The sequence below is a fragment of the Sceloporus occidentalis genome, unplaced genomic scaffold, assembly GCF_023333645.1.
Source record: "Sceloporus occidentalis isolate IW3139 unplaced genomic scaffold, rSceOcc1.0.p SCAF_206, whole genome shotgun sequence".
Lineage (NCBI taxonomy): Eukaryota > Metazoa > Chordata > Lepidosauria > Squamata > Phrynosomatidae > Sceloporus > Sceloporus occidentalis.
Window position 1 is genome coordinate 1,326,923 of NW_028317186.1, and position 24,787 is coordinate 1,351,709.

General features: G+C 41.7%; 1 protein-coding gene across 1 annotated transcript in view; it reads right to left on the reverse strand.

The window, feature by feature from the left end:
• LOC149277906 (adhesion G protein-coupled receptor B1-like) overlaps window positions 1-24,787 on the reverse strand; it is a 173,578-nt gene that overhangs the window by 79,271 nt on the left and 69,520 nt on the right. The window contains exons 8-16 of the mRNA XM_089502610.1: window positions 14,127-14,297; window positions 13,458-13,625; window positions 12,809-12,973; window positions 9,245-9,346; window positions 8,258-8,364; window positions 6,769-6,963; window positions 6,022-6,090; window positions 1,856-1,964; window positions 263-406 (exon numbers count right to left, since the gene is read on the reverse strand). Coding sequence (XP_089358736.1) covers window positions 263-406; window positions 1,856-1,964; window positions 6,022-6,090; window positions 6,769-6,963; window positions 8,258-8,364; window positions 9,245-9,346; window positions 12,809-12,973; window positions 13,458-13,625; window positions 14,127-14,297 — 1,230 coding nt within the window. The remainder of the gene's footprint in view (window positions 1-262; window positions 407-1,855; window positions 1,965-6,021; window positions 6,091-6,768; window positions 6,964-8,257; window positions 8,365-9,244; window positions 9,347-12,808; window positions 12,974-13,457; window positions 13,626-14,126; window positions 14,298-24,787) is intronic.

Consider the following 24,787-nt stretch of genomic DNA (forward strand, 5'->3'; position numbering starts at 1 on the left):
AGCTTTATCACAAAAGCAAAGTTGGTTTGCACTCCCCTCTGGCAATTTTTAGTTTCAATGATAACCTATTAACCACTTCTTTTTTCGTCACAATACATTTATGTTCTTGGCAAAATTAATGATTGATACAAAATTTGATTCCAAAAATGATTTCTGGGAATGGTTTGGGCTAAAAATAACGTTTCTAGAGTTGTATTTAGCTATAGAACTGTTAAATTTGGCGCAGCAGGTGGAACACGACCTTAAAATATTTAGTTTTTACCTGAAAGCCCAGACGACAGCAAACTTTTGGATATGGACACCTTGTCTTCCGAGTTCCTCGCCCAGTCCGCCATTCCTCTCCAGCCTTTCGTGGGGAAATTGATGTCCGTTGCGCTATTGGCTGGACGTTTGTAGATACTCAGAACTTCAACAACAACAAAAAAAGAACCCGATTATTATGTATCAGTCTAACGAGTCACATTCTTTAAACGATGAAACTAATTCCGTCTGAAAAGTAAACTTCAAATTATAAAAAGCTCAATGTTTTGAGAAGTCTACGTCTATAAAAATATGTATTTTCATGACAGTTTTTATGTCATGCACTTAAAGAACACACACTGTCTATGGCTATGAAGCGTAACCTCCCGTATATTTACTTAAAACCAGCACGATATCATTCATGTCATTTTATTTTATGCTTAAAGGGGAAAAAACACAAAAAGATGTACAAATGCTGATCATTTCAGCAAAAACATGTACTCATATCTACAAATGGGCTATATTAAACTTTCCATTTAAAAAAGAATGAAAGAAGCCTTTTCTGTGTTTTACATGCAGTTCCACATATAGTGTGTATATATATATATTCCACAAAAGTCTTTAGACAGCAGTTACACCCTGACTACATCCTTTCTGTGCTCCTTTTTGTACAATGGAGGAGAAGGTACAAAGGAGATGAGATAGAACGATTTAATAAAGTAAAGGAGAGGAAATGTTATAACAAGAGACCAGAATCTAACACTAAAGAGGCTGAGATGAAATGGAAGGAAGTTTTACTTTACTGAGAGAATGGTAGATAAGAAACAGCCTCCCAGCAGAGGTGTTAGAGGGTAATACACTGAGGGTATTAAACATGCATGGGATAGACATACGGCTCCTGAATCTAAGACGAGACCGACGACTGATTAAGGTTTGAGTCTTTAAAGCAGGAGAAACGGGCGACTAGACGGGGGCCGGATGGGGACGATCTGCCGGCGGATTTCTATCGCCAGTCCTCCCCATACTGGTGGAGTAAGCATCTGCACAGAATTTGCCAAAATATAACTATAAATCTTGAGATTTAATTAAAAATATATAAATTATATAAAAACAGCACCTAATTAATTCCATGTAAAAAAGGATCGTCACCTGGCTCCCTGCTAATCCAAATTACAGATACATTCATTTCAGAGTGAAATACCTTTTTAATTTGTTATACAACATGACTGTTTAAGGGAAACGTGAACATAAAATGCAAGAATGATATTACAATTAATGCTGCCTTTAAAGTCATGCCCTTGTCATATTATTAATATTATGATTATTATTATATTTTTAATAATAATGAGGATGGAATCATGCACTTTGACCGTACTGGCTTAGCTTTTAGCCGCAGTACAGACCCGCCACGCAGTAGGTCACCAAAAGCATGCGGATTCATCGCTTTCTGTACTGCCACTGCTACCTAGTGGCTAAACAGAGTGATTGAAAAGCCAAAGAGACTTTTTTTTCTTGTGTTATAAAGATAACAGCTAATCAGAGCCAAGAAAAGAATGTCTGGAAATGTTATTATTCCCCCCCCCCCAAAAAAATAAATAAATAAAAAAAAACGTACCTAGATTATCTGTTACTTGGTAAGAATCTTTGAAATCCTTCATTCGAAAGCCAATCACTTCGATGAAATCCTCGACCAATTTGAACAGATCCTTGACGCTCAGTCCCATCTGGGAAGGGAAGATGTAAGGGTCGAAAAATCAGAATCATCAAAATAATTATAAAAAAAAATGGCAGAATATAAAGCTCTCGGGTCTCCAGATCTTCTAATAGTTATTTCAGGTCGCCATTTTTCAACAATAAAAAATAATAAAGTTGGCCTCTAGGGGTCTAGGTCTAGGGGACCCGGGTGCGACCCCTGCAAACCCTTCTTCCTATCTCCTCGTACCGGTTCAAAATAGTTTAGAAATGATCCTTCCAATCTGGAAAAGTAAGCGGGGGCAGGAACTGTTGTTGTATTGTTAGCATGGATTATTGTGTGTGTGAGCATGGATATGTAATTGTGTGTGAATATGGATGTGTAACAGTGTTTGTGTGTGAGCATGGATGTTTGGGGTGCGCCTATCCATTCAAATCAATGTACATTGGTTTAAAGCTCTAGAACGTGCAAACACTTCTTCCGTTATGGATTTAGCGCTAATGGATGACGCTATATAAACTCACCAAGCCCAGCGATCATTGCTTGGATTTTCCAGTGCCCTAGTGCAGGGGTAGGCAATCTTCGGCTCTCCTGATGTTGTGGACTACATCTCCCATAATGCTCTTACAGTCATAATGCTGGCAAAGCATCAAGGGAAATGTAGTTCACAGCATCTGGAGAGCCGAAGATTGCCTACCCCTGCCCTATTGGAAGATTTCACACCATCGTTACCTTTTCCTTGTCCTGCTTCATGTGTGACCCTGTTTGACCTTAGAACTGTTCTCAGATTACGTCTCCTGCTGCCTGCCTCAATCTAAGCCTGCCTACCGTTTCTAAACGTGACTCTGCCTGACTTCTTGACCGCCTGACTATTCTGTTGCCTGGCCCCTGTCTCCATGTTTTCGTAGTGATTAGCAGCACAACGTGGTCGGCTAAAACCTGAGGTTTACTATAGCGCTCTACTCCGGAAGTCAATCAAAAAAGGAGACTCCAAGCAAAGATGAAGGAAATTTCTTTCCACAGAAACACCACCTCCTCTGACTAAATCCACTTCCATGCACAATCCCAGACTGTGGACATCAAATAAATGTAGAAAAAGTGCTGCCATACATCTGTCAACAAAGAGGGCCTATGTCACCAAAAATCTTTTGTGTTTCATCAGCTGAACAAGTAGAAAAGTCAAACAGGGACAAAACAGGGACAACATAAAAGACCCAACTCATTTTGCATCAAAAGATAATTAATCATACAAATTCTACTGGTTACTGGTTCTACTGGTTACGTCGACGGAATAAAGAGTTTCGATAACATTCTGTATGTTAAACATGGGTAGACTGTGCTGGATATGGACAAGTGAAGGACAAGACCCCTCATCAACTGTCTACATGGGCGAATAATGGCCGGAGCTTGACCAATGCTCCCTACGACTGATATTTACTGCAATACAATTAATCACATAAACTATGGACTTTGTTTAGGTCAACCACGATTAAGGACAACCGTCATGTTAAGACCAATGTGGTCTTCTGCTACCATCCCTCCAGCAAACATCCAATCTGGCTCTGGTTTTCTTGCCCATAAATATTTAATACACAAACATATGGGGTTCCTAATCTACCAACAGGATCATCATTCCTCTTCACATCAAATAAAGGGTGTAGAAAAGTTCTAAACATCTACTCTACTTAGCTAGACCTGTTCACCATGTGTCAGGAGCCAAATAAAAAGCCCCAGCTCTGCAAGCCTATCAAGAATAATCTCGTTGCCCCTCGGGAGCGCTAAATATTTTTTCGAAAACGGTGAATTTTTTCCCATTTAAAACCTTTCAATAAGAATAATGTGCTTTGGCAGAAACCATCACAAGGATTTCTTAATAATAAGTATAGGAACAGAAAGCAACAAAAAAAAAAAGTCTTTATCTCTAAATTTTTTTTCCCACCCCGGAATGTACCGTTGTCTTGGCAACGCAGCGGAGACTCACAGCTTCTGCAGCTCGCAATGAGTGAAATGTACAATGTAGAAATGGCAATAACGATGGCATATATTTTGTGTTATAATTGCACGGGGATGCAGGTTTCATCACAAAATACATTTGGGTTACAATCAAATTTAAACATGTAAACATGTAACATTTGCTTAGATTCCAAATTTGGCTTGTAAGAGATACAAAAAAGTGGTATCTCTTTTTTTATTCAAAAAGAAAAACTTAAAAAAAAAAAAAAAAAAAGCGATTTTTTTTTTAAATGGGGGGCTCACAAATGGTGAAATGCACTTATTAAGCCAAATTATGACCTGAATTATAGCCCGTATTCTTATTTTGAATGAGCATGGATGTTGGGTATTTACGGTAAAATTGGAGGTATAGTTGCCTACTTTTGCATCCCCCTAAAAGTTCTGATGTCAGATACCTCCGTTTCCCCCATAAAACACATTATTGCTATTTTATAACAATGCTATTATAAAAAAAATAATAATAATGGGGCCTTGTTTATTGAGTTTCCATCCTGATGATGGCATTGCCTGTGGCGCTTATTGATCGATGTTCTGGCCTCTGGCATGTGCTGAAGGGTTTACGTTCTGATAAGATCCCCTGAGAACGTCGTTTGCAACAACAATGATTCATCGGGTCCCCAACCCGGTTTGGCACTGGAATTTCCATCAAATTTGTGAAATATTAACCCAATCCAAGAGATGTGAACACAAATCGCAAAAAAAAAGGTGAGTGACGACATTGAATAACTAATCAAAGCAATAACAGATTTAGATCCTGTTAATTATCTGATGAACTAATACCTGTAGGCCAGGGGGATTTGGTCCACCAAAAACCTCGACAAAAACCATACCCTACATCTGAAACCCACAGACGCAGGATAGAAATCTGGTAATACTAAGTCCCAGAACCCTCTATACATCATTTCAGCCAAAAGCGCTCGCAAATATAAGTTTATAGATTTCAAAAATAGATTTTTTTTATGATGGAACCGTTCCAACCCTATTCTATGCCTTATGGCCATCTCGCAGTCTCGCAGTCCTGGTACTGGAGCATTCCAGTATATACTACAAGCACAATGCATTGTTGGAGTTTGGAGTCCTTTCCTCTATAGACATTTATGAATAAGAGAGTCCCTCTAGGTGACTAAGACCAAGATACTCTATTATTTACTTTACATCAGTATGATAAGTGTGTTTATCATTGGGATAAAATAGCCCATACCCTACTAAGCAGGTGTCTGGAAACATATTATGTAAAAACTAGAATTGTTTTAAAACAGGAAAGTACTATTTTTTTTTAAAAATCCTTTAATGTGATACAAGTCATTTAAAAATTGCTCAAAGTTCTGGAATATCCAAAATATCCACTGACAGCAGTGGGCGGTCCTGCCGGGGCTGCGGCCGGTCCGGCAGACGTTAGTAGTGCGGCCCTGCTGGTGTCGCGGGGCACACGCTGTGGTTGGAGGGGAAATAGGCAGGGGGTGAGGCATGGCCCGCTCTGGCGACCCCGAAGTTACCCTGTGGTGTCCTGGAGACCCGGAGACGCGGTGCCTTCCCGGGAGTCTCTGGGCAAAACTCGGAGAGGTCCAAGGTATGGTCATGCCCCTATAGCATCGCCAGTTTTGGACTCATCTCAGCCAATGAGTAGAGCTACTCTGCAGCGGACATCACAGACCCCGGGTGGGCAGGAGCACCAAGTACCATCGCATCTAAGTGTGTGAATGCACAAGCAGTAAGAGTCTGCTTACCCCCAGTCCCATTGCATTCCCACTGGCATCTGGGTACTACAATTACCCCAGTGGCATCAACACGGACACCTACCAAAAAAAAAGCCAACACCAACCACCCACGGACACCAACATTGGCAAACAAAGGGGTCTTAGATAAAGCATTTTTCACGGGGAAACAAAATATGAAAGTTGAACGTTCTTTTCAGCCTGTCCTACGGAGACTATGAAATGTAATAGCAAACTCTAGCGGCTTTTCTTTAAACGATACATCCTATTGCGGTCCCTTCCCCGAAGAACCAAAAGAAAGTGAGTTATGAGCTAACTGTTCTCCCGACGGACAGCGTTCCTTATAAAAACTTTGCATACCGGCTGGGTGTCCTCCCATTTGTCTCTGTTTTCTTCAGATAACAGGTTGCTGATGATCTGTACGAAGTTCTACCGAGAAGAAAAAACAAGACGGGAAAACAAGTTGGTATTTCCAGGCAATTAGCATACGGACAGCTTGTTACCTACACGAGTTGTGAAGTTCTGGAGAACATTTTGATTCACCCACCATCTCCATGTATCTTTTAATGTTGTTCATCGCATCTCATCCCACCTCTCACTGATTTAACATTTAATCCACAGATAGAAAAAAAAAGAGTGAGGTGGGAGAAGAATAACAATGTTTGACGAACGCTTTTTTTTTTTTATTAAGTAATCCTATGAATCTTTTCTTTTCATCAAACGCTTACAGTAAATTATAAGCCTGTGATCCAAAATTCCAAAGAGCCGTTCCATATACCCAAACAAAATCCTCACTGATACCCCGGTTATGCTGGAAGAAATACTGCAAATAATCCTTAACACCGACTAATTTTATTCTAATGAAAAAAAAACACCTGTTCAGAGAAGCTTGCAATCTATTGTCCTAATACCAACAACCTGCACCCTGAAAACCACCTGCGAGACCATTTTTTATTCTCCCCTAATCTAGTAGCGCTATGGAGCCTGCCGGGTGCGCTATAAGTAAAATGTAAAGTATTCCAATAACACAAACAAGTATTCAATATGTAGAAGTCCACTTTTATTACGCACTCGTCCTTATCTACTCGTATCATGGAGTGCACTCACCTGAACGTCGTTGGACGTGGGGCTGTAGTAGGCTCTCCTAAAGATCTCCGTTAAATTCCTCAGAGTGTCGACTGTGGAGAACACGTCCCCGCTATAACTTGCTCCTTCTTGAGTGATGTCTACCAGGTTCTGTATTAAACCAGATAACCCTTCTCCGATCAACCCTCGCTGGGCTTTGGCTAGATGTTCCCTTATCTACAAAACAAAGACAGGATTCAGTCGGCAAACCATACATCAGGGTGGCGAATGTCCAGGCCTTGAGGACCGGAAACAGACCAGGAATTGATGAAGCTGTCTGCCTTTGCTTTGGATACCTAGAAATGATGTCCTTCTTGCTGTCCCTGGTGCAGGAAATTCAACGTTCCTGCTTAACATGTTACCTCTGACATCAAAAGTGGTCGGAGGGATTGCAGTTACAATTTGATGAAACAGGGGCCCGACACTAAAGTATACCCTGTGAACCCCGGCTGTTGAGTGAGAAGCTCTGACATCTTTGCCTTTGCTGGTAGAGAGTTCTTTGTTCCTGATCCCCACAGGTTCAGAGAGATGCAAGAAGCCTTGAGTTATGATGTCATGACCCTGTACTCCGGTTCATACTCGCCATCAAGCATATCTGGCATACTCCCTCCATCCATGTGCTGATGATGAAATAATGTAGTGTGCGGCCACCAGCTGGACACACATGACTTAAAGCCACACTCCTACATCTAACCTACTATAAAAACGTAACATGTACCCAGCCGACGGGTGCTTGCCTAAGTCCTAGAGGCTGCTGGCCTTAAAGTGCTAGGGCACATTTTACATCCCAGTCCAATCCAGTGCAAAAAGACCACTGTAGCAGAAGATATGTCCTGGTTCAACCCACCTGCAAGAAGGTAAGTGAAGCTGATGGGGGGGGTTGATCAGGAAGGGCTTCATTTTTTTTCAGGGCATGGGCCGCCACATATTCATTTATTAACAGATATGTTGTTTAAGGGATCGGTCTACGTCCAATAATGCCACCTGGGGTAACAATCCTTCACGTTTCGGCTGTAGTATCTCACAAACCAGCCACATTGCATTCGCTCCAAGGTTTATCTTTCCTCCAAGAGCTGCCTTGACAATAGTTCTGTTCGACATGAGTACTCAGTTGGAAGACATACGAGTCAGCCATTATATTTTTTTCCCCCCAATACCACAGTTAAGAGCCTAAATTTCCTTGTGCGTACATATTAAATGTATGCACAGTCTGAGCAAGGAATGTACAGAGGTGAGCCGGATTCAACGGGGAATTAGAAAGAGCCTGCAGTGTAGTTAATCATACAAATCAAAAGGCACTTAGGCTATTCAATTTACCAGATGTCTCGTATCTGGAAAGCAGTTTTGAGATACCACCAACCTACGTTATTATGCGATGAAAGCTCTTTGGATTATATGGTGGGGTAAAAGAACAAATTGAATTAAAGCACAATAATAAGTCTGCGTGAAAATGCCAAACATTTTCTCTTACCATCTGTTGGATATTCCTGTAGTCAAGGGAGACACATTTGATGTACGTTGGAGTCTCCCAGTAGGCATCTCCTTCTTCATCGAGGACACATTTCCGTAGAATGAGCCCTACGATGGAGGAAAGGTCCAGCATAAGGACGCGGAATAGTCTAGTTCTTTAAAAAGGATCTGCCATGTCTCAATCCCTACACTTTTACAGTTTTATACACTAAATACGAGGACTAGAACCCCACCTTATGTGTGTTCCATGAGATCACATGAGATCATGACATATAATGAGCTTTCTCATTATGGCGTTCCCTGAGGTTACATAGGGACTCTGTGATGTCACTCTCCGCCATTTTAACACTCAAATCTACATCATTTGGGCATTATAATTGCAAAAAAGATCAAGGGTCCAAGAGATAAAGTCAATGGCCAGAACAACGCTGACCCGAGGAGTTGTGCCAACTATTCCACTGACACCACTAATTCAAAAATGATCTCAAAATATCTTAAAAGGTATTTTATTTTTAGAGTCATATTAATGTGATTTCGTGTGTACAAGATCAGTGATACTGATTATACAGCGTTAATGCACTAAAATTTGGGGTTTTGGGCCCAAAGTTACTCAAGGTTATTAGGCAGAGCTTTCGATACATTGACCTTGGGAATGGAAGGAACCAAAGTAACGTTATTTAGACTCTGAGAAGCTCCTAGTTACTCTAGAGATGGTTTAATTTAAACTTTTATACAACTTTTTATGAGTAGTTTTTTTTTGACAAATCTCACGGTGCAAGGGAAAAATAATCCAAAAAAGAGTTTAATCCAAAAAAAAAAATCTCGCAAGAAATTATAAATTAAAGGATGGAAAAAAATATGAAGCTGTTACTGATGGCTACTTCTACCGCTACTAAGAAAGGAGCCTCGTGTGTCATAGGGCTGATGCCTCTGACGCAGCATGTGTATAGGTGTAATGGTACAGGGGAAATATTAAAGCTTTCATTACCTGTGGCATTCCGAGGACATCGAACTGCAGCTGTCTCTCCCGACGGGGTTTCTTGCCAAGCAACAGCTGCAAAACTTTCCTCAGGACAAATCTCATGAGGTTCTTGATAGAAGAAAAGAACTATAGTTACAGGTCATACCTTTTTCCCAATATATATAATTTTTGGTGAATGCGTACTGCTTGAAGACCATTATATTATCTTCTACCTTGCTTTTCCCTGTGGTGTCTACGAGTGATCTTTTAATCGAATCCATATTTTTTCGATTTGTCTTTTAATCGAATCCCTATTTTTTCGATACTCTGTCCATTTATGTTCGGTTTTGGATGATCACTTAATGAATGATTTACTGTTACATGCCGATCTCTGGACAATGAGGCATCTATTTATTAGACTCGGTGCATTTGGTTTCATACAAATTTTAATTTTAACATTTTTTGTTAAAATCGTTAATTTTTACAAACGTCCAAAAACGAGGAAGAACCCCCCCCCGATGAAACAAATGAAAACGAAGGAAACAACTCTGAATTTTCTTATGAAATTTGTTGTAAATAGTTTGTATAGGGCAAGAAGAGGTCATCCCCACTTTGTTGAGATGTCCTCAATATGTTGTAACATTGTTTCAATGCTATTAATAGGTTCTTTTAATTAAGTTTCTCCCCTCCACCTTCCCCAATAAGCTGTTTTTAGCTTTGGTAACTATAAAATGTCTTTCTTCTCTCTCTTTTTTTCTCTATCTATTCTCCTCTCTTCCTTTTTCTTATGTCTCTCCAACTCTTTTTTTCTCTATCTTTATTCTTCTCTCCCTTCCTCTTCCCCCATTTCTTTCTGTGAATCTCTCCTTTCCTCCCTATCTCTCTCTCTCTTACTTTTTCCATAACTTTCTTTTCTCGGAACTCTCTTTTTTCACTCTCTTTCTTCTTTCATGGCAACTTTTTCTCTTCTCCCTTTTTGTTTCGCCTGCCCCTCCATCTATCTTTCTCTTTTGTTCTCCCTATCTTTCTTCACTCCCTTCCTTTCTCTTTCTTTCATTCCACTCTTCTCTTTTCACCTCCCTTCCCTTTTTCTCTCCCTATTTCTTTGTTCTATCATTTACCTCTCTCTCTCCTCCCACTAACTACCCTTTTCCCTCCATTACTTTCCCTTTTTTCATCCTTCTTTCTCTCCCTATCTTTCAATCTTCCTCTCTACTCTTCTGCCTTTCCATCTCCCTTTTTTTCTCACTCTATTTTCTTGACACTCTCATATCTTCTACCCCACAGGCACACAGTTCCAGCAGCAGTTTTTTTCTCTTTCTTTCTTTCTTTCTTCTTTTTTTTTTTTTTTTTTTTAACACTGCTTACCATCTAAACTGCTTACACTAAAGACTCTGGCATGCTCTGCCCATACGGACAGAGAACTCCCACAGTGACATGGGTATTATATATATATATATATTAGATACATGTCCATTATATTTTAAAGATTTCCAATGTCTAGCTTCTTTCCAAGAGAAATGTAGGAGTGATGATTAACTTTTTTGCTGGCAAAAAATTTCCGCCAGAAGGAAAATGCAAATCTTTTGGAAAAAAATAAATAAACTGTAAGTAAATTGCCAGCTTGTGTCATCTGCTCGTGATAAAACGTGTCTGGAAATGAGTCGTTACTAAGTCTTACTTGGAGCCACTTTTTACAAATGACTGGGAATGCTTAAAATCGAAATATCAAAAGTCTGCATCTTATGGACCAAAAGAGTAAGTTTTGGCAAAGCGCGTAGAGTCTTCCTTAAATCTAAACCCTCGTATCTCAGATAAAACCATCATTGAATCCAGCACTGAAAACAATTCTTATTTAATATTCTTTTTAAGTTATTCTGAGCTTCAAGCAGCCAATCGGTGGAACAAAATGCACTTCAAGGGAGGACCCCTTTACTCCAAGAATCAAAAGAGATTTTTTTTATTGGGTGTTAATTATATATTTCGTAAAATCCAAAGGATTTCTTGACAACTATATAATGAATGGAATGAAAAACTACCTGTACAGTCAGGTGATCTCACTGCGTAATTGGATCCCATTGTGTCAGCTTTTGTACAAGAATTTTTTTTTCACAGCCACATAACTAATTATACTGTCTGAATCATTCCCCGTCATCTTAATTAAATCAATTTTATTTTCTTTTACATTTCAAATCTGAATAAGGGGTCATTATCACTTGTCACTAATGATACGGTCAAGAGGAAGAATCTCATTATCTAATTTATAATTATATTACATGTACCATTATTGACACGTCTGTCTTTCACGGAGGCCAGTTTTCATTGATATGCATGGGACTCAATCGTGATTTAATTCAGAGCAACAGAACAACAAAATCTGTACGGCTAAAGGAACAAAAAAATAATTTAGATCCATTTTGCAGGATAGAAAAAAAAAAAAACGTTGGGCTAAATGGTTCTTATCTGCCATCAAATTATTTGTTTCTATGCTTAGGGTAGGAAATATAGCAATGCAAGTCATGTGGTAGGTGGTGGAAGAAGTGGATAAAATGGAACTTGACCCCAACTTTGGAAGGTCTCTGAGACCTCACTGAGTTTAATGATAATGGTCTGATGCAGCTGAAGGTGGAAGGACGCACTCTCAGTTCCAGTAGGGTATTTATTGGGTCTGTCCTTAAATTATTTTTCTTTAATTTATTTAATTCACTTCGTTTCACGAGTGCCTATTAATTTGCCCCCCTTTGATTTCACGGCTTAAATTCACGGCTTGGCCCTCACTATTCTTGGCACACGATTTTGTTCCCACGTTTTTGGACACTGTTTTCTTTTTAAGAGGCAGTGAAGCCTGGACTTTGCTGGAGGAGGATTGGGAGCCTTCTGGCCCCTTCCTCTCTCTACAAACCCAGCAAGGAGTCTCACTCTTCGGGGTGAGACTCAAGATCCGACCCTCCCATGGGGGGGGGGTTTGGAATTTGTCCGAGTTCTCCGTGAGGGAACTCGTTATCGTAGTCTGGCTTCTGTTGCCTTGTGCACAGAATGCGGCACCAAAGGAGCACGCACCTCGGGCTTCGCAAAAAAAAAAAAAAGAAAATTATTGGGGTTGTTGCCCGACAGAGTCCTCTTTTGAGTAGGGTCTCAAAGGGAGATACTGGGGAGGTTGGGACAACTAGATTGGATTTAACCAACTAGCTCGTTAAGCAGAAGGCCAACGGGGGGCCCAATTGACCAATAGTAATGCAGCACATTGGCCACCTTCCTCGAGATCTGTCGCATTAATACACCACTAACCAGTTCAGATGAACCAAGTTACATCTCTGCTTTTGAACGCTGGCATACAGATAAATCTATTCTAGGTGTGTAAAATAGAATCTCGGTGAATCCATAACGGAAACATCATAGAGTCAAACCGTAATCAGTCGTCGGTCGCGTCTTAGATTCAGGAGCCATATGCCTCTCCCATGCATGCTTACATTCAATGAATTCTCTGCTACATTTATTTAGAAATGAAGTAAAACAAGGATTAGTTACTAAGTATTGTGATGGCGCAGAGCTCTGATCACATGTGCCAGTTTATAGTCCGCAAAGTCTCACCTGGGCACTTTTTTTCATTACACTGTTTGGTTTCCTCCGTGGGTCCGGGGCAAGGTTCTCCGCCAAAGAATGGCCCATAACAAGTTCTCTCTCTTTTCTGTACGCCTCCGCCGCATGTAGCAGTGCAGCCTCCCCATGTCCCCCAAACCTGCCACTTCCCGTCAACTGCGAAAACAAATACAAATCACGTAGACCTTTCTCTATGAAAGCCAACATTTTACAGTTCGGTACGCAAATCTGACCCGTGTAACGGTGCTTACAGATTATAACTGTATTAAAAATCTGCCAAAGGGCAAACCTATTGATAAGTCCCTGATCGTCGTCGATCGATTAAGGCAGCCCATGTATGAGTGGGTTGGGGATGAGGGAGAGAAACCATCAGGTAATGCTAGTTCTGCCATACTTTGCCACAGGTCTAGGATTCCCTGATGTCAAACAGTCCATGTAAAGGGATGCTAGATGCCTACTTTTATCATCGTTGCGCATGTGGCACTTGAGGGGCACACAGTAGTCTTGTGCCACCCCATATCAGCTCATTCCTTCCTTTGGACCCCCCCTCACCTAGCAGTGGACCCCTACCGGCCCTGAAGTAAAGGCATTACACTAATATTACGTATATATTCATATGTTTTAAATTCCGTCTGCGTACCGGGACACTGTGTTAAGAAGCATTCTCTCGTATCCGACCACTGTCCGTAGCACTCCGAGCCGCCGTACGACGGCCCGTTACACTCTCGCGTCCTCTTCTGGGTGCCGTTGGAGCAGCTGGCCGAGCACGCGCTCCAGCTAGACCATTCATTCCAGTTACCGTCAACTGAAAGCGAAAAGCACGGATATATAAAAAGATTAATAAATACGATATAAAAAAACATATGACTGATCCCAAATAACCCTCTCTCTCTATATATATATACATACACAGTGACACACTTACACATAGCTCTTGATACATCTGGAAACAATTAGATGCAAATTCGATGTTATGTACCTTTTTTTTAATTTTTCTGCCTAATTAATTATGCAAAACGGAATGAACAATCCTCAGCTTGTAAATTGTCATATTGTGGTAAATCGTGGCAATGTTTACTCTTCGTAAAGTTCATTCTGCGCAATTGAGCATATATGAGATTCAGAAATATACATTTCTCTTCAGCCGCGTAATCTTTTTTTTATTGATAAGTTTAAGTAATTCGGTGGGAATGCTTTACAGCCGCTGCAAACGTGGGTCCCCTGAAGTATTTGGGATAGGGGCTCTAGCGCCGCTGGGGATAATATATATATATACATATATAGATATATATATATAAAGTGATATATGCTGTACCTGGGCACAGGGCGATGTTGCAGAACTTGGTCTGTTTTTCCGGCCCGGTGCACGACTCGCCCCCAAACTGAGGAGGGTTACAGATGCGCGTTCTCTCTCGAAGCCCCCTGCCGCACGTCGACGAACACAGACTCCAGGGCGACCACTCGTCCCACGTACCGTGCACTGTGCGGACACAACATTTTTAAAATGCAAAATAGGTAGAATATTTACGCTGTGATTGGCTGTATTGTTGCCACGTGATTTCGTATTTTGCGATTGAAATGAATTAACCAAAAAGTCGTCAGATCGTGTTGATTCCACCAAACAGCACAAAACGTGATTTCGCATTAAAATGATTTTTATACCGACATTTTGCACACCTTTTATAACGTTCCCCCCCAAACCTGCCAAGATTTTAACCTCCTGCCCCCATCCAATGGTTTACGCTGCGCCCTCTGACTCTCCCTTCAAACATTTAAGCTTTCTTTGCAATCTCTACATTTCATCGGCAATGTTCCATCTCATTTTTCTTAGTTGGCGTGCGCAGGAAATTTCTCTTGCAATTTTTGGACGTGTGCGCTCTCTAAAAAAACGATGTGCGCACGCACAAGCGCACAGCTTAGAGCAGGGGTCCTCAAACTTTTTAAACAGGGGGCCAGTTCACGGTCCCTCAGACCGTTGGAGGGCCGGACTATAGGGGCTGGCAGTATGTTCCCCCACAGGCTGTATGCCTGTGTACTGCCCCATTTCAGTGTTCCGACCACCGCTCCGGCCATAGCAGGACCGGAGGATCGGTGGTCAGAACACCGAAGGGACGCGCCGCTGGTAAAAACTTACCTCCAGCGCGCGTCCTCGCTTCTTCTCGGCGCTCGGTTGCCATGGGAGCACGCATGGGACGTCAGTGACGTCGCTGCGTGCGCCTGCTCCCGGCGGTCCCCGCGTTTTTAAAGTAAACGTGTGCCGCAGGGACTTCACAGAGGCATCTTTCGGAACACATGGATGTCCTGAGGCAAAAACACCCGGCGGGCCGTAGTTTTAGGACCCCAGGCTTAGAGGGAACACTGCTCATCGGGGATTTCCACATCAAAAGCCTTAGCCAATTTACACTTATGTTTTAGGTTCCTCTTTAGATTGTAAGCTCCAATGACCAGGTCCAACTGGGGAACTTCCTAAATGTCATTAGCTAAAGATACACTTTATTGAGTCACCTGCATTAAAGTAGGGATATCAACCATAATGTACTTGGATCAAAAGCACCATCTGGGAGTCTTATATATGGTCACAGCTGGGGGAGAATAGGACAGAGTCACCTCCAGACTGTGTGACCCCTGAGAATCTGCCCCTTCACCCTGAGACTGGGGTAGAAACTCTGAAGAGCAAACCCTAAGAGTCCCCAGGTATGGCCATGTCCTTCCAAACCTTTGTTATTATTATTATACAGCACAAACCACGGGCACATTATACTAATAACAATAATAATAAATATAATAATAATATTAATAACAATAAATATAATAATAATAATAATAATAAATATAATAATAATAACAATAAATATAATAGTACATGACATCAAACAATGATGATGATAAACCACCAGTTCCCCTTTGTCGGCCAATATTTGCTCTGGGGTAAGTTGCTATTGCCGGGGTAATTAGACATAGCACACATATACCACATATTCGCCTATTGATCTTCTTTGCGCATGCACATTTTTATAACACAAGAAACCAAAATTTGCACACACCAAATTGCTTGTTTCTTTTTTTGCACATAGACAGAAAGCACCGTTTCCATAAAATATATATATATATATTGGTGGTTCAGAATACATTCCAAGTTTCTCGATTAACGTCTTTTGCGCCGCGGAAACAAGCAAAACATTGTTTCACAGACACCGCCCCTCCCCCCCCTCTACTTCCCCCTACTTCCCCCCCAAGCCTACAAAGGGTTAAAAAGGTGTATTTAAAGGGAAAAGAAACAATTGTAACATTACAAACCACCCGCTGTGCCTTTCCACACTGACCATTCTTCCACATCCGCCGTCGCCACGGCAACCGGCTCGGGGAAAATTACGAAATAAATACATACAAGCAATAACGCTGTTCCACGCGACGGCGAAACCAGTAAGGAACAAATGACTGGCTCATTACATATTCACATATTTATTGCTTACTACGCTTAATGCAAAACAGCCCCGCCACCCGGTAATTATCAACTTCAATGGAATTCGGAAATTTTATTAGAAGCCACAAATAATTTCTCAAAGGCGTCGCAGCGTGAAAAGAAAACTAGGAATGAAATAGAACCGGTTTTTATAGCGCTCAGAAAATGTGCTACACACAAAAAATATATTAAAAAAGTGCCCTTTTCAAATTAAATATGGCTCTGTTTACATTGTTTCTTGTGGTTGCCGAGAGCAAAACCATTTACAATGTTTACAAAAATGGTGTCCGGCAGTAAGTTGTTGGAAATGGCGGTTAAAACAGGGCCTCGGATACGTGGGGGGCGTTCTCAAGGTTGACGCATTGGGTGAAATCTGGATTAAATCAGTTATTTTTAGGTAAGAGCCCCACAATATATATATATATATACGGTTTGGGTACTTGATTGGCCAGAGGCTGACGGCATAGCTGCCAACTGTTCTGATTTGGTTGTCGTGCCGACAGACAGATACCCAGCAATGCGTTCTTATGGGAAAGAACTGGCGACGTAACCGTGAATGTCAAGCTCCATGGACAATCCTTGAAGCCCAGGACATACTCGAGCAGCGGGGTATGACGACGCCAATCACTATAACGGACGCCGTCCATTACCGTCCAACGCACGCTACATTCGGAAAGGTCCGGAGAAGGAACCCAGACAGACTCCAGTCCTCGTTAAAATACTGAATGAAGTAACATAACCATGGAACCTCTTAATTATGTTTTTGGGAACAAAAGTGATTTTTATTCAACATTATCTGATCGGTTTTCTTGTACTTCCCCAACTATTCCAAACGCTGCCTGAACCAATCTTTAACTTAACAGGGGAGGAACATAATGGGGAATAATCATGCTGATCTAGGCCCCTGGGAATCAGCGTAGCTAAATGGACAGGGAGCATGTATGTGTGTGGGTGAGTGCATGCTCAGGGCATGTCCGTGTTTTGATTGGGGTATGTTAATTGAGGGGTGGGAGACCCTAGGTGATATAAGGTGCCCTCTGGGTGACCCCGGTCACTGTCCTTTTTTACAGGCACGGCCAACAGTCTTACCTGCTTCCCACCCTCCCTCCCTATTTCTTGTGTACTACCTTTCTTTCTTTTGTCACAGCTGGCGGTTTGTGTGTCCTTGCCGGTCTGGTTTTGGTAAGTGATGGAGTTTGGATGCTGGTGGAATGGAAGGCTCAATCCTCCCCTAACCTCTGGTGTTTTATTGGACGTGCCCACCGAGCTTGTTGGACGGCTGGTGGTTAGCATTGGTGGTGGGGCAGCGAAAGGTAGCTGTCAATTTTGTTTGGACGAGGGGGGAGGTGAGTACCTGTGGTCTGGATTGTGCAGTGTGAGAGGCCGGCAAGGACGGGGTTAATTCGGTTCCTGTGTTGGTTATGTTTTGAATATGTTACGGTAATGTGTTATGTATATTTGTATATTTGTATTTATTATTTATCGGTTATTGTATATTATTCTTATTGGTTTATGGTGTTTTGGGCCAACACAGTGTTTTATGGTTTTATAATAAAATTGTGCTGTGGCCTGCTTTATCCAATTTCGGTCTCCGTGTCGTTATTTGGTGGGTTAAACTGGTTTTGGGTTTACAATGCACGATACACACTACCTACATACATGGGAACTGGAAGTTAAGATGGCTACCCCCCCCCCCCCATTTAAACTGTTATATTGGTTTATTTAATGTAAAGAAATGTATAATGCGGGGTTTTGGGAAATCAGCTTTACATTCCCCCTCGTCAGATCTGGTCAAATTTGTTCAGCTGTGAAGCTGAATAGTCCTGTAGATCGTGCTTGTAGCTAATTCACAGATCATGGGTTCTGATCGTATCCCGAAATCTTTAAATGTGAGCCCAAAATACACCTTGTTCAGTAATCCTGTTCTTCTGCATATTAACCCCCACCCTTCCCTTCCAATGGTTTTGTCAAAAGCCCTTCTCTAAGGCTGGTTAACAACGGGAGAAGAATAATGAATTTAGACAAAAAGAAAGAAAAAAGCCGCAGGGAGGACAAAAAAAGGGAGAACAAAGAGAGTCCCGTAACGACACAGAGAAACAGAGGCAAGAAGAGACAGTCAGTCACCAGGCATGAGACCGAGGAACATAACTGTCCTAACGTAAAGTTTGACAGCACATCAGACCCTTTCGCCCCTTTCTGTTTCTCCTGCTGTAAAGACTGAAGCCTTAATCAGTCGTCGGTCTCGTCTTAGATTCAGGAGCCGTATGTCTATCCCATGCATGTTTACCCTCACTGTATTACCCTCTACCACCTCTGCTGGGAGGCTGTTTCACTTATCTACCACGTCTCGGTAAAGTAAGATCCATACATTCCATCTAAGTCTCTGACCCTCTAGTTTGATATTATGGCCTCTTGTTCTAACATCTCTCTTCCTTTAAAATAAACTCCCCTTCTGTGCTTTGGAATCCTAAGGACACATTTCAGATCTTTATCCAGACCTGCTGAGATGTCCTCCTCGGTCATTACCGAAGACACAAGTCTCACTGTGCGGATGCCTCCGCTTCCCGTATCCCACGCCGAGTTCTAAGCTAAGAGTCACAGCCAGGGCGAGGATATCTTAACACATCAATAAAATACAAATACCCAACCGGTATCAGGATCGAGCTTTACACCCCTCTGACTTGGAACATTTTAGGACACGGGGGGTCCATTCATGGACTTATTCAGTTTTGCGATAAAAGGAATTCTGCATCTCCAGCAGATCTAAGCCGGCTCCCACGGCAGCGATTAATGACGGATAATAAAAGATATATCCACTCCTTCCATATTTTACAATGAATAACTCTATCTTATATATACACACCGTATATATATTATATATATATATATATATATACACACACACCGTATATATATATATATATTATATATATATATATATATATACACACCGTATATATATATATCTATCTATCTATATATACACCATATACATATATATATATATACACACACACGCTACACTTCTCCTGCTGTTCATTGGAACTTCTATCATGGCATGAACCGGGATTTGAGATTTCCGGTGAACGCTCTAATTTATGAATACTGCATACTTTATGGGATTTTAAAAGAGGGTTAAATGACATCGGTTAAAATATATAAGAATATTTGGAGGAATAAAAAAAAAAAAAACAGGATTATGGATGGAGTCGTCATTATGTGAGCGATTTTAAGTTGGCTCAGAGAAAGGGGATCTTTTTAGGGGCCGTCTCGCAAGGGTTACGTTTTTAGGGCTTCTCGGTATAGGAGACTTTAGTGGGACGTCAGTGAGGAGGTAAGAGACGTAACGAGGACACAGAATCAGGTGACCTGCTTTCTGGCAATGCTAATGAAGTCCGTTCCTCCATAGACTTCCATTAGTCAGAATGTCCAACTGGGTGATCAAGACTGTGCCATTCTATTGTTCCCCACAGGCAGTATGATAAGGAGTCGGGGGGTTAGTAGATCGGGGGGTCAGATTACAGAGCGAGAATCATACAAACGGCTGATACGCAGCTGCCTGAAAACATTATATCACGGGGCAAAAACTACAAAACAGCGCAAAATTTTCCAAAACAGATTTTTTGTCTGATCCTATTAATAAAAAATGCCAAAGCATTTGGTTGAGGACTAAAAGAACAGGTGTATGTGCTTAGCTCATAATCACATCCTATAACCTCTCATCATGCTGAGCCTTGAATCTTCTTTGCACCGGAGGGCATAGAATGTAAGTTATAATTTATTTCATTTTGCGTCTCACAACTTCTACGGAGGGATAGACATACGGCTCCTGAATCTAAGACGAGACCAACGACTGATTAAGGTTTGAGTCGTTACAGCAGGAGAAACCGGCAGGCTAGACGGGGGCCGGATGGGGCCGATCTGTCGCAAAGTTTTATATTTGAGTATAGTGACATATTTCTGGCAATTATATTGCTGCAGATTGGTCTATTAAATTGGGCAGAAATGTAGCCGTGACATCCCCGCAGCGGCCGTCGGCTTGTACAGATGGACTCGCACAGACATATGACCAGTACGCTCCTTGTTAATGTAGTTTAATATTCTGACAGTACAAGGCACGTAGATCATGCTACGGGAAAGCTACGTCATGTCTTTAGAGAGCCGGACAGAAGTTCAGAATTTGTGAACATTTTAATGCTGTATTAATATAATTTCAATTACTTTTATAAATAGAAACTGGAAGGATACACTGCATTTAGTTGGATGAAAAAGAAATATATCCGCAATAATACATATTAATAAATATATAATATAAGTGTCTTTAAAATTAACTTTAAGGTGCTGTTCCACCTAGGGTGCCTCATAAAACATCACCAGATAAGTGCTGCATCATGTGAAGAGAAGTGAAAAAATCTGTCTGCCATTTTAATTCTCTCCTGTATACTCCTTATCAGTTAAAAACATGATTATAAAGGTTTATTGAGATACTGCAGCTGCTTAGCAATAGAGACCTGTTGTTTTTTTCCCCAAACCCCTCCTCTATGTATTACATGACAAGAGTCTGACTTCTGACAAGCGCTCCCAGTCCGATTGAAACAAACAGACCTCAAGCTAATGCCCCCCCCTGTGATGTCAGAAATTTGCAGCCAGAGCAGAGCAGAGGGGACAAATTAAGGGGCCCTTTATGTAACTACAGAAAACGGGGCATTATTTTAAACAGGAATGAGTCGTATAGAGGAACAATTTAAGTACCTTTAGGCTAGTTATTTTAATAACACCGTTGAGCATGTGAAATATAAATTTACCTCTAGAATTAAGAGAATTCTGGGCGGAAAAAAACCCCATCCTTTTCAGTATTCTTAACAATGTTAGAGGATGGTGGATAAGTAGAACAGCCTCCCAGCAGAAGTGGTAGAGGGTAATACAGTGAGGGGATTAAACATGCATGGGATAGACATACGGCTTCTGAATCTAAGACGAGACCGACGGCTGATAAAGGTTTGAGTCTTTAGCCCCTGAAGCTATAAAATCTTGCAAAGTATTTGAGGTTTTTTTTATATTTATAAATCCTTACATTCAACAGATTTTCTAAGCGCGAGGTCGACTAGACGTTCGATACTAATTATCAGAGGAACAAGAAACGAAATCAGTGCCATCTGTTGTGAATATCACAGAACACAATAATCTGAATAGAAGAAACTGAAATATAGTCTAAAAGGTCAATTTTTTGGTGGAAAAAAATAATAATAATTTTATCTCCATTTAAAAAAATGAATATTCCTATGAAATGATTATCAAAATGCTCACATTCTAACATGTTTAGACTCTGAAACTTCTTTATATTGTGCAGGGTATCATGAGCCGTGAGTATTTGCAAACCCTCTGCAGCCATTACATGCTTTCCATTAACATTTATTTTGTATTATTTTCTCAAAATATGTGCAGACTGCTCTTAAAAAATGACTTTTTCTTTAAAAAGATAAAAAGTGTTCTTTAGTTCAGTTAAAGACACTCAAGAATAGGTTTGGCACAGCCCTCAACATTCCAGGTATCTAAGTCAGGACATCTTTGTTGGACAGGAATAGAAGTGGGAGCAGACGCAATGGTTACAGATGGGTCTAGGGTGGTGCCACCAACCTACCTTAGCCGTACGGCCACCTTTTGGCATTGAGCTTCAACGTGTTGCGAGGTGGCTACGTAGGAGCTGTGATGGAGGCCGTGCTCACAACATGGTGGGCCAGCCAGAGGACATCTCCTACTGCCCACAAACGTGGTACAGTGAGACACCTCCACGGGACAACAGGAGAGGCCAAACATTATGACTGTCCTGCACAAAATGGGACAGTTAGGACTTGGGCTTTCTGTAAGCCAGACTTGGTGTGCCTCTAGAGCTCTATGTTTTTGGTGCTGATGTAGACAAAGGGTGAGGAGGTCAATCTTGAGCCAATTCATTAGACTTGGGCCGAAAGTTGAAAAAATGCTCCCACCTCCAAAACCTTGTGCCGTCCACTGCTTTCTTGGCAACCTCGCTGGAGCAAAAAATGGGGTTTTTCATGGGGTGGAAATTGCTACAATGAGACTTGGTTTGGCCAGCGCTCCATTGAGAAGGGCTTTGGAAGAACTGTGATGCAATAGGACTAATGGGTTTTTAAGGATCAAATATAAACCTGTGAGGGCCGCAGAAGGAAGAAACACTTTGTCCAAAAAAACAAAGAGGCCGGAGGATTTTTTTTCCTGTATTGGTGAAATGTTGGAGTTGACAGAAGCTTCAGCTGCTTTTTGAAAGTAGAACTTTTCGGAGAACTCGCTGTAGAAGATTGCGCAATTTACTGCTACCCTCAGGTGACAGCTTCGCCTCTACAGAAGAATTTGGACAGAAAGCGATCCTCTTCCTCGCTGACCCATGTAGGAGGATTGTCTGGAGATGTCTGCCTCATTTATCAAGGCCAAGTCGCCCTGTTACTCTAGAAATGTTTATTGATGGGTGGGCGCTTGGTTATAACAGCTGGGCCTGACAGACTCCAAGATCCTAACAGCCGCTTCCCAGACTGGCAGTAACATAAAAGTCTGATTTTTATGTATTCTCCTATCTTATATAAAGTTATTTTTGTAAGTATTTTTTTTAACTATTTTTTATCATATTTAAAATGTGGATTTTATTAATTTTCCATGAATGCAATCCAAAATATTATTAAAAAAAAGCCATATTCTTAAATTTTTCCCCCCAATTTATATGATGAATAAATACCAAACTGCAGAATATAGTGGTGCTAAATAAATAATACCTATAAACAGGCCCGGACTGGCCATCGGGCACACCTGGCATTTGCCCGGTGGGCGGGGCCGCGGCAGGGCCGGATTGACTTAGGGGCTAATGGAGCTGCAGCTCCAGGCTCCTACCTTAAAATAGGCCCAGTCAGGACCGGACTGACTGGGCCTATGCGGCCTCTATGGCCGCATTAACGCAGGGCATAAGGGGCACCTGTCCCTTAAGCCCGCCGCAACTGCGGCCGGGAAGCCCCCACCAGGGCCAGCCTTACGGGTGTGCGGCCGCACAGGGTTTAAATTAAAACATCGGGGGTTTTTTTTAACCTTATTTAACATGGAGGATGTTAAATAAAGTTAAAAAAACCCAATGTTTTAATTTAAGCCCTGTGCGGCCGCAGACCCCTAAGGCCGGCCCTGGTGGGGGCTTCCCGGCTCCTTAGAGTGGCGGACCCCGTCTCAGTTGCGGCGGGCTTAAGGGGCCCTGCGTTAATGCGTTAAGGTAGGGGCCATCAGCCCCTAAATCAATCTGGCCCTCCCGCGGTCCGGGTCGCAGTTGCTGCTTGCTCCAGCAACAAGGTAAGTAGTGTGAGGGAGGGGGGTGCAGTGAGAAGGGGCAGAGGAGGGTGAGAAATGGGGAGAGGGGTACATATTGAGAAGTGGGGAAGGGGGTACATAGTGAAAAGGGGGTACATAGTGAAAAGGGGGAACATAGAAGGGGCAGATAAGATGGGGAGAAGGGGTAGTGTGAATGCGTATGAGAATGAATGAATGAATAAATGTGTGGATGAATTGTGTGAATGCGTATGACAATTAATGAATTCATGTGTGGATGAATTGCTTGAATGATTTGTGAGACTGCATAATGAATGTGTTAATGATTTGTGTGAATGAGTAAATGCAAAGATGGTACATGAAGGGTGGGCTTTAACAATAAATAAATAAATAAAAATGGGCTGCTCAGGCTTAAATGCCCGGGCCTAATTTTTGTCCCAGTCGGGTCTGCCTATAAATACCAAATAATAATAATAATAATAAATAAAAAAGTGAATCTGACATGGGTGGGACTAATAACTTTCCCCTCTGAATGCGCAAGGAAACCTCACTTCAACCTCAACCTCACTTCTAGTAACATTTCCAACAAAAGAGCAATAAATATGCCATGCAATCCGGTTATCACATGGTGCACTTGTGTCACCAAGCTTTTTATTTTACATAATGCAAATGAAAATGTTTCAGAGCAGCAGCCCCTTTCTCACTGCGTCTTAGGGGAGGAAAAAAAAAATCGCCTTTCGTTGACGTAAATGCAAATTTTTTCACCCAGCTCTGCTTGCTCCAGGAACGTGAAATCCAGTATTAAATCGCTTCTCGGCCTTTTGGCTAAGATCTAGTGTAGTTCCCCTTTGGACAGGGGGGGAGTATGCTGATCCTCTGGCCTTAGGGTTGGGAATGCAATGGAGCCCGAGGTGTTGATTTGCCCCGGCAGTAATGCTGGAGTCACCATGTGCGGTATTGCACGCCGCTGCACATGGTGAGTGCACGGTCGCACTGGCGGTTGCTTTGCACTTACTTTTCCCCCTGAACCATCAGGTCTTGGGGAGAAGAATTTATTTTTGAATCTGGCTAGGCCATAAAAGGCCGCCCCTAAATTTTTTTTTCTAATTTATTCATCACTTTGTGATTTCACGAGTGCCCATTAATTATTTTCTCTTATTGATCTCACGGTTTTCGAAATTCACGGC